This window comes from Mesoplodon bidens, assembly GCF_964165515.1.
Source record: "Mesoplodon bidens genome assembly, chromosome: 5".
Classification (NCBI taxonomy): Eukaryota; Metazoa; Chordata; class Mammalia; order Artiodactyla; family Ziphiidae; genus Mesoplodon; species Mesoplodon bidens.
In genome coordinates this window covers 49,709,932-49,720,429 of record NC_138161.1, presented here as the reverse complement: position 1 = coordinate 49,720,429, position 10,498 = coordinate 49,709,932, and the positions used below count along the sequence as shown (strand labels likewise).

Below are 10,498 nucleotides of genomic sequence, written 5' to 3'. Positions count from 1 at the left end.
CTAGTTCCTTACCTCCCCTAAAGCTCTGATTCTACTGATCATGTGCCAGCGTCCAGAAGACCCCATCATGCAGGGGTCCCAGCTCCAAGCTGCAGAAACCATCAAAGATCTAGAGAAGGGGGAGTTCCCACTTCTGCTGTTTCACAGGTAGAAGGTGAGGACCAATCAGCATGTCTGCTACCAGTTCCAAATTGGAACTCTGCACACATTTTCCCAAGGTCACTGTTATAAAGAGTAGTTGGGTACTAAGGTATTATTAATACTGCCTTCACAATATGATGGATAGAAGCTTTTGTGGGATTGACCTGAAATCCTACATAGCATCGATAACACGGTTTCTATGTAGAAATGCTCCAAGCCCCAAACAATCGATTAACAAAAGGATTTTTAGAAATCAATTTGTTGTATGTTGGGCAAGAAGTTAAACTCACTAGCCCCAACCTCTAAGGTTGACATTTATTTCTTATCCTTTTTTAGAAAGGATAAAAAATCCTAAATGAACAGCACAGAGTCTTCTATATGATGGTACAAATGATCTTAATTTCTAAATGCACCTTTCAAGAAATATTCAGTTTATTAATCTGTAGTAAGCTAGAAATGGGCTTTTCAGTTAACTTCCATGATAAATGTGATGTTAAAGAGGCCACGTTCACCTTTCCTTCTGCGAAATCACATATCCATCTAGGACTCTGAGGTTTAAGCACCAGCTGACGATGTATGGCCGATAGTCGAACCCTGGAATGGAAGGTGTTGCCATCACACAAGGATTGTTCATGATCGACAACTGTTCCAATTCAGTTAAGGATGCCAGAAAAGAGATCTGGAACAAAGGACATCTTTGTTGAATGAAATGGACCACTCAGTGTCAAGCACAGGGCTTCCACTGATTACACATCTTTGGCAGTTTGAGAATGTTAACAATTTCCCTCTTGTTTTGAAAAGTGACAAGTAACACTCATATTATCCACTGACTTCCAAAATTCCAACAATATGGCCATCTGTACTTGCTGCACAAAGTCCCCTAGAAAGCACTGCTTCCTAGCAAAGAGAACCCTATTTTTAAAATATAACAGCAGCCAGAAAAAGGTGCAGAGTGTGCCTTATTAACCCTGTTAATGTACATGTTCCTCTACCAACAATTACTTCCCAGTGGAGTGATAAGTACAGCATGACAAATGAAATTAAGCCTTAATAACCCACTGACATTAAGTAAAAGTAGAAAGAAAAATAATGGTCTTCTAGAGCCAAGTGTTTCATCCTGATAGCAGTTTCTTCCAAGATGCTCACAGTCTAAAGTGAGCTCACAATCCTTTCCTGTATCTCTCCTGACTTTCCAGCTTCCCAGATCCCATAAGATACCCTCAAATTTTACCTCATTTAAGTCCCGGATTTCATTTTCTGCCAAAGAAAGTATAGCAAGACATCTGGGTAGATAAGCAGGTGCCATTCTAAGAGAGGTGATGATATTTCCATGTAAAAGTAGGGTCTTGAAAGTAAAAAGAAAATGCATTACAAATGAAAAGATTACAAATAAATTGGTCTATTTTGATAAAACCAAAATGGTGTGTACAAACATAAAGTGATCTGTTTTATTATACTTCTCATCACACACAAATCAAAGACTGTTAATGCTGGAAGGGTCCTACGTGGTCTTCTGGTCCAACCCTCCTTTTTCACATCCACATTCTAAGCTCAAGAAAGTTTAAAGACTTGTCCAAGAACATATGCTTAGTGTAGGCATGTTGTGAGATTTAAGTTATTAAAACTTACTTGTTCATTTCCTTTTAAAACATCAAAAAAGAGCGTGAGAAAAGTGAAAGAAAACATTCATTAAAACAATCAGGTATAAAGCAAATTTTCCAAGAGAGAGAGATAACCCACAAACCATAATTTGCAATTATATTCTCTTGGTAACTTAAAGCTTGAGGAAGGTTGAATGTGCTTAGAGATGGTGCTGACTCAAATTAAGTCAGCAACAATGAAGAATAAAGCGAATACTCCCAACACCCAGGATTTTTTTTTTTTTTTTTTTGGCTGCGTTGGGTCTTCATTGCTGCATGTGGGCTTTCTCTAGTTGCAGCGAGCAGGGGCTACTTTTTGTTGTGGTGCACAGGCTTCTAATGGTGGTGGCTTCTCTTGTTGCAGAGCACGGGTTCCAGGCATGCGGGTTCCAGTAGTTGTGGCTCTCGGGCTCTAGAGCGCAGGCTCAGTAGTTGTGGCACAGGGTTTAGCTGCTCCGAGGCATGTGGGATCTTTCTGGACCAGGGATCAAACCCATGTCCCCTACATTGGCAGGTAGATTCTTAACCACTGTGCCACCAGGGAAGTCCCAACACCCAGGATTCTGATAAGGTAATCATGCCTCCATTCCAGAAAAAAAAAGTTCAATCATTTTTAGTTCATTTGAATTCTCTTAGTATCTGGCTACATCAAATTGCTTAGAATAATTGTTGCTAAAAATGATTTCTGCTAACAATATAGTGAAATCTGAGCTAATAATACTGTTTCTAAGGTTAATGAATTCATCTGATGCTAATAATATCCAATGGAGCAAAAATATGGAAAAAAAGCCTACACATGTTGAAGCTGTGGTGCCAACTGTTACTTATTTTAGCGGTCCCCAATCTTTCGGCACCGGGGACCGGTTTTGTGGAAGACAATATTTCTACAGACTGGGGCGGGGGTGGGGTGGGGGGGTGGGGGGATGGTTTTAGGATGATTCAAGCACATTACATTTATTACACACTTTATTTCTGTTATTATTATGTTGTACTATATAATGAAATAATTATACAACTCACCATAATGCAGAATCAGTGGGAGCCCTGAGCTTGTTTTCACTTGCCACTCACTAATAGGGTTTTGATATGTGTCTGCAAGCAATTGATTTATTATGGTCTCTGTGCAGTCAAACCTCTCTGCTAATGATAATCTGTATTTGCAGCCGCTCCCCAGCGCTAGCATCACTGCCTCAGCTCCACCTCAGATCATCAGGCATTAGATTCTCACAAGGAGCGTGCAACCTAGACCCCTCACCTGAGCAGTTCACAGTAGGGTTCGTGCTCTTATGAGAATCTCATGTCACCGCTGATCTGTCAGGAGGCGGAGCTCAGGTGGTAATGCAAACGATGGGGAGCAGCTGTAAATACAGATGAAGCTTTGCTTGCTGGCCTGCCGCTCACCTCCTGCTGTGCAGCCCGTTCCTAATGGCCCAGGGTTTGGGGACCCCTGACTTATTTGATTGCATTCCCCTCGATAAAAAGTGCTACAGGGGCTTCCCTGGTGGCGCAGTGGTTGAGAGTCCGCCTGCCGATGCAGGGGACACGGGTTCGTGCCCCGGTCCGGGAAGATCCCACATGCCGCGGAGCGGCTGGGCCCGTGAGCCATGGCCGCTGGGCCTGCGCGTCCGGAGCCTGTGCTCCGCAATGGGAGAGGCCACAACAGTGAGAGGCCCGCATACCGCAAAAAAAAAAAAAAAAAAAGTGCTACAGGCCACAGATTTTTTAAATTAAAGTGAGGTTAATTTTGATAATTTAGTAATATCTATTACTAAAAAAACAGCAATCGTACAGCCACTATGGAGAACGGTATGGAGGTTCCTTAAAAAACTACAAATAGAACTACCATATGACCCAGCAATCCCACTACTGGGCATATACCCTGAGAAAACCACAATTCAAAAAGAGACATGTACCAAAATGTTCGTAGCAGCCCTATTTACAATAGCCCGGAGATGGAAACAACCTAAGTGTCCATCATCAGATGAATGGGTAAAGAAGATGTGGCACATATATACAATGGAATATTACTCAGCCATAAAAAGAAATGAAATTGAGCTATTTGTAATGAGGTGGATGGACCTACAGTCTGTCATACAGAGTGAAGTAAGTCAGAAAGAGAAAGACAAATACTGTATGCTGACACATATATATGGAATTTAAGAAAAAAAATGTCATGAAGAACATAGGAGTAAGACAGGAATAAAGACACAGACCTACTAGAGAATGGACTTGAGGATATGGGGAGGGGGAAGGGTAAGCTGTGACAAAGTGAAAGAGCGGCATGGACATATATACACTACCAAACGTAAGGTTGATAGCTAGTGGGAAGCAGCCGCATAGCACAGGGAGATCAGCTCGGTGCTTTGTGACCCCCTGGAGGGGTGGGATAGGGAGGGTGGTAGGGAGACGCAAAAGGGAGGGGATGTGGGAACATATGTATATGTATAACTGATTAAATTTGTTATAAAGCAAAAAAAAAAAAAAAACAAACAGCAATCTTGAGTGTCAAAAAGCAAAGTCAAGCTCAGGAATGTTTACTCTCAAGCCCACCAACATGTTATGTACTATATAACTGAAGCTGCTAATGCTGGATGATTGGGCATGAAGGGAATTTCATCATGTTTGTTGGATGGTAAATAAGAATTAACCTTGACTACAACAACCAGTTTTAGTTAAATCAATTATAGAAATTAACAACAAAAAGTTCCATACTTAATTTCTGGTACGCTAATAGAATTTTTATCATAATCAACACTATCTGTTCTTTATAACAGCAGGCTGGCTGATTTTAGATCAATTAGGTTACTTTCTCTTGGTATTTTAGTATAAAATTTCAGAAATGACATAGAAAACACACTTACCTTCAGTGATGCCAATTTAGATAGATCACCTATCTGGGGTATGTTATTATCTGATAAATCAAGGTGTTGAAGAGCTGTGCAGCTATTGATTTGTTCCATGGCCTATTACAAGAAAAGGATCACATTATTTCACGCACATGAAATCGAAAAATGAAATTCTTCCCTATTTCCTGTGGCTGAGCCTCTTGCCTCCTCTGCCCATTATCAGAAGCAGAGGAGGAGGGCTTAGCAAGAGAAAACAGAGGCAGTGCCAACAGAATCTGGCATATTGCTATATAGCTAGTTTCTACCTTCATTATCTCTCTAAGAGTAGAGTCAGATATTTACAGCTTATAGAAACTTTTAGTGATGACATGTGACAGTTGGTATAACATAGACTTTACAAGTTAACAATGGAGCCAAACTGCCTGGATTCAAATCCTGGCTCTGCAACTTCCTGACTGTGTGACCTTAGGCAAGTTACTCAACTTCTCTGTACTTCAGTTTCCTCATCTATATAATAAGCATAAAGCCTGTACCTACCTTATTGGCTGTCATGAGATTGAATAAGTTAAAACAGTTAAGGTGGTTAGAATAATACTTAGCATACATTACATACTCAATAGAAGTCAGTTATCATCATTTAATGCAGTTCCCTTACCTAGCATATCAAAAAATAAGACACAGAAATATTTATTAACTTACCCCAAATTATAGAGCTACGAAGTGGTGGAAGCAGGACCAGAAGCCAGATCTCCTGACTTTTAAAACAGTATATTCTCCACTGTACCATTAAACATGTACATAAAACTTAATTCAGCATGAGTTTTCAAAATGAGATTTTTTTTTCAGTTTATGTTAACTGAAATTATCTCTGGGGAATGAGAGTGGATACTTTCACTTTTTATTCTATTTATTTCTATACTGCTTAAATTTCTTTTTTCACAGCAAATACTTCTGTGAAGTAAAAAAAAAAAAAAAAAAAAAACCTAATTACTTAAAAAAAAAGAAAGAAGGAAACAATTCACCTTGAGATTATTTCCTGCCAAATTCAGCCATTCCAAATGTACTAGCTCCTTTAGGCCTTCCACATAGCCAATGCTATTATGAGGCAAATTTAACACCCGAAGTTGGGTCAGTTTGGCCACACCCATCATCCGCACCAGCCGATTGTTAGCCACTGACAACTGTGGAAAGAAAACATACCATTATTCTTAGGAGTAAAATATAAATATTACTTTCACATTAGGGTGGTTAAAAAGATTTATTTATATGGCCCAACATTCCCAAATATACAAACCCAATTTGCACTTTTCACATATATTGTCTAAAAATTCTACAGTGCAACTATTAGTTTGTTGTTGTTGTCGTTCCTAAGCAGTGGAAAATACAGATAAAGCTGAGCAATCAGACCTCCTCCAACTACTAAAAGAAAACATCTTTAACACAGCAACTACTTGAGAATGTAAACTCCACAATAACAGAGTCCTTTCACTACCTCCATCAAAATCTAGAACAGTACCAGACACATAAGGGCCCAATAAACATTTGTTGAAGGAATGAATTAATCAACTCTTTACCCCCACCATGAAATAAAAGGTTATCTTGACAACACAATATTTTGCCAACATAAAATGTTTTCTTTTTTAACAAATGCTCTTTTTTCTAGTCTACTCTAAAGGCAGCAAAAATGTGTTCATCTTCAGTAGAAATTTAAAAAGCATCACTTAATAATCATCATGTAAAAATTAATTTTTTCTTAAATTAATTTATCCATTTATTAAATAAATTTATTTTAGTTATTAAAAGTTTTAAAAATTTAACGCAACATTTACTGCTTTCTAGGCTTGCAGAGTTACTTTTTGTTATCTTACTCTTTTATTTTGTATAATAATAAACTGGTCTTATATAACTATTTCCCCCACGTAGCAATACCTACCTGTATTAAACGTTTGCATTTCTCAAGATTTTCCAATTTAATAATCTGATTTTTATCCAGAATCAAAGTATGAATATCAACTTCATAGGGTAAGTTTGGACTTAATTTCTGTAGCCCCTGTCCTGACCAATTGACCACTGATCCTTGAAAAGAGAAGGGAAACTGTTAGAAAACACAACTACAACAGCTGAGCATAGGGATAAAATTATACTCATAAAATCTTATACATTTAGAGTTAGAAAACACTAGAGCATAATAAACATCAAGCTTTAAAAACTAAAGCAATCAAATTCTAAGTGACTACAGATTGAAATTATTCATTTTCCTTTAGAAATATCAAATTATACCTAGATTTGTGATATTCTACTCTAGTTTCTTTTCTTTTCTTTCTTTTTTAAAATTTATTTATTTATTTTTGGCTGTGTTGGCCTTCGTTGCTGCACGTGGGCTTTCTCTAGTTGCGGTGCGCGGGCTTCTCATTGCGGTGGCTTCTCTTGTTGCAGAGCACAGGCTCTAGGGCGCCCAGGCTTCAGTAGTTGTGGTTCGCGGGCTCTGTAGTTGTAGCTTGCAGGCTCTAGAGTGCAGGCTCAGTAGTTGTGGCACATAGGGCTTAGTTGCTCCACGGTATGTGTTATCTCCCTGGCCCAGGGCTCAAACCCGTGTCCCCTGCATTGGTAGGCAGGTTCTTAACCATTGCGCCACCATGGAAGTCCACCTACTCAAGTTTCTTTGATATAATACTTTGGAATTCTTCACATTTAAATGTAAACTATTACTTCAATATTTTGTGCCTAAGTAATGACAGTATTTTTTAAATGTAACTAATCTTTTGATAGAGACCAACGTGCTTATAACCTATCAGTATATCCTAAAGTGCCCAAACTATTTTGAAAATCAAAGTACAGTTAATTTACCTACAAAATGGAAATAATATACCTAATTCATTAAATTGATGTGGGGATGAAAAGAGAAACCATATGAACAGCACTTAGTCCCATTCCTGGCACACAGAATTCAATAAAGTAATTTGGTATGTTTAACAGACGTTCAAATCCTGGCTCCACTAAGCTAACCACTGTGGTATCTTGGGCAGCAAGTTACTGATCTCTTTTGGGCTCACTTTTCTACTCTGTAAGATGGGAATGATAATAATACCTGCCTTATAATGTTGTTCTACAAAGAAAATGAGATAATTAAAAAAATAAAAGGCACTCAGAACAGTCTTGCTCATATAAAAAGTGCTGTATAAATGTTAACTGCTATTATTATCAGTACATTGCCATGGTGGGCTGGGGAGGTGGCGTTTAAGAGCTACAGATAGATTTGTGATAACTGTCACAAATAGATTGTGCAGGGAGAGGGCCAGAGAAACTGCCAATTTCAAATTTCTACCCAGATTAAGATTATTGCGGGAAATAATTACGCGAGAGTGCTCTCCTGAAGGGTTTCAACCAACGTTTTTCCATTGTCTAATGGCTTCTAGCATTTGGGGCGGGGGGGGGGTCATTCGATTCTGAGAATTTGGTGAAAGCTATATACCGTCCCAGGAAAATGCATAGCCTTTTCACACAATTCAAAGGGATCGAGAGACCTCTTAGACTCTCCCTCCTAGATAATGAGCCCCAGACCTAAGCGGTGGAGACGGGCCTTCACCTTCAGCCCTGACCCTGACCCAGAGCCTCCGAACTGTAACCAAAACAAAGGAGCTCCGCTCACACAACACCTACAAAAGCACCCACGCCCGCGTTCCGCTGGGCAGAGACCAAGCTATACCCCAGGACCCGGTCTGCAGAAAAAGGGATAGAGAACTGTGGGCTCTGGATAACCCCCAGATTTTATCACGGCCACCGGACACTTCCAAGAAAGGGTCCAACGTCAGTCTATCTATCTATATATCTATATCTATCTATCTATCTATCTCTCTCTCTATATATATATATATACATATATATATATTTTTTTTTTGGTGCGGTACGTGGGCCTCTCACTGTTGTGGCCTCTCCCGTTCCGGAGCACAGGCTCCGGACACGCAGGCTCGGCGGCCATGGCTCACGGGCCTAACCGCTCCGCGGCATGTGGGATCTTCCCGGACAGGGACACGAACCCGTGTCCCCTGCATCAGCAGGCGGACTCTCAACCACTGCGCCACCAGGGAAGCCCCCAACGTCAATCTAGAGAGCTGTGTTCGAGACAGGGTTTTCTTGAACGTTCTAGGAATCCACGGGAAAGGGGGAGATCCTGCAGTTTTCACTTGGGCACCCAGAACTCAAAGTAAACATCCAAGAAAGGTTACCGCGGCCAGAAACCCACCGCCCAGGCATCCTCAGGAGCGCGGGAGCAGCGCGAAGGTCTCTTGGGGCTTGTAGTCCCCCGCTTGGCCCTCGCTGCGACGCCGGAGAGCCAGGCAGCGCCCAGGGGACTACAACTCCCAGAGGGCAGCGCGCCTCCGCGATGCCCACAACCCCACATCAGAAGAACTGGTCCAGAACTGCACCCCTAAACCCAGTCTTCTTCTCTCCACCAGGCAACAATAATTCAGTTCTATGGAGTAAACCTGGGGACCCAGGGGTGGGGATCGCCTTACCTTCTCCAAGAGGCAAAGCCGCGTCGACGCGCGCCACCGCCATACTTCCCGCTTGCTAATAATACCAAGCAACCGTCCTCCGACTGCTAGGTGGAAGTCGTAGTCGGGAGGAAGAAGCCAGAGCCTACAGCTCCCAGGATGCACGGCACCCAAAAGGCCCAATTGGCTGCCTACAACTAACGAAGCGAAACCCGGGTTAGAATCTGAGCCAAAGTGAGTTTGGGAAGCGGGTCAACTCCCTTGTTTGGCAGGGAAGCAGGCTACTGTTAAATGATCATTTCACTCTCTTTTCTAGGTGTTTTCGAAATTTGACACTTTTACCATCGGGATGATTATAAGGTCACTACTCAATACAGACCGAATTTGAGGACTCATTGCTAGAGACTTGGGGGCTGTCTCTTCTTTTGACAATTCTGAATAAGTGAAAGTGTTCAACTCAGCTATAGGCGATTTTGTGAGATAGTCAAAATAGATACATTTTATTTGAAAATTTAGCTTAAGCATGTTGAGATAGAAGCTTTTATACAGTATTTTTAAGTGGTTGTTCTTGAATAGTTAACAGAACTTTAGACCTGGGAGTATATTTAATAGGTATAAACCCAGAATTTCTCCAGAGAGTATACAAAAGAAGTGTACAGTACAGTGTCCAAACTCAAAAATTACACTGCCTTGCTGGAGAGGAGTTCATAGCTATATCAAAAAGCTTACACTTTTGACACAACTATTACATTCTAACTAGTGTGATTGTAGCATGAACTCAGTAAGTTTTCAGGGAATGGAGAAATAGAAACCATAATCTTCAGAGGAGACTTGAAGGAGGAAGTGAAACAGAGCTAAGGCTTAAAAGGTGGGTAGACTCTAAACAGTTCAGGAGTATAAAGAAGACGAAAAGACAGTACAGGCTGCAGGTGGAGGCAGGTAGTAATGCAACTAACCTGATAGCACCACACAATGTAGAAAGGGAGCCTCCAATTTCTACTGCCCACTCCTTCATCCCCTCTTATTCTGAATTCCCCTCTTTCTGAAACAGCAGTGTCCAAAATCTCTGATAATTTCTGTTTGAACAAAATCCCCATAACTCACACTTCTAGGTTTCAAGGCAATTGATTCTGTGAGCATTCCCTCCTTCCTGAGTCCTCCTCCTATCTCTCTGACTACACCTGTTTTAATTCTTTTTTTAAAAAAACTCTGTTTCCCACTGTTTTAGTCTGAAGACAAATTTCTTAACTCTGAAGAGGGAATTAAGACTAGGAATTTTTTTCTTCTAACCAAGAGACCCCTTACCTAGAAAGTACAGTCTTACTATATAGGTGTAAGAACAAAGCAAGCCTGAATTCTGTCTCCTACTAACCTT

General features: G+C 40.7%; 2 protein-coding genes across 3 annotated transcripts in view; one reads left to right on the top strand and one right to left on the bottom strand.

Moving 5' to 3' along the window:
• Positions 1–9,240, bottom strand: part of CEP97 (centrosomal protein 97) — a 32,133-nt gene extending 22,893 nt beyond the window's left edge. Inside the window, exons 1-6 of the mRNA XM_081235000.1 lie at positions 9,145–9,240; positions 6,561–6,703; positions 5,650–5,808; positions 4,643–4,744; positions 1,373–1,486; positions 654–820 (exon numbers count right to left, since the gene is read on the bottom strand). Coding sequence (XP_081091126.1) covers positions 654–820; positions 1,373–1,486; positions 4,643–4,744; positions 5,650–5,808; positions 6,561–6,703; positions 9,145–9,187 — 728 coding nt within the window. The 5' untranslated portion in view covers positions 9,188–9,240. The remainder of the gene's footprint in view (positions 1–653; positions 821–1,372; positions 1,487–4,642; positions 4,745–5,649; positions 5,809–6,560; positions 6,704–9,144) is intronic.
• The window catches only part of RPL24 (ribosomal protein L24), a gene marked incomplete at its 5' end in the record, with an annotated part of 104,674 nt that overhangs the window by 73,322 nt on the left and 20,854 nt on the right, over positions 1–10,498 (top strand). The window lies entirely within an intron of this gene.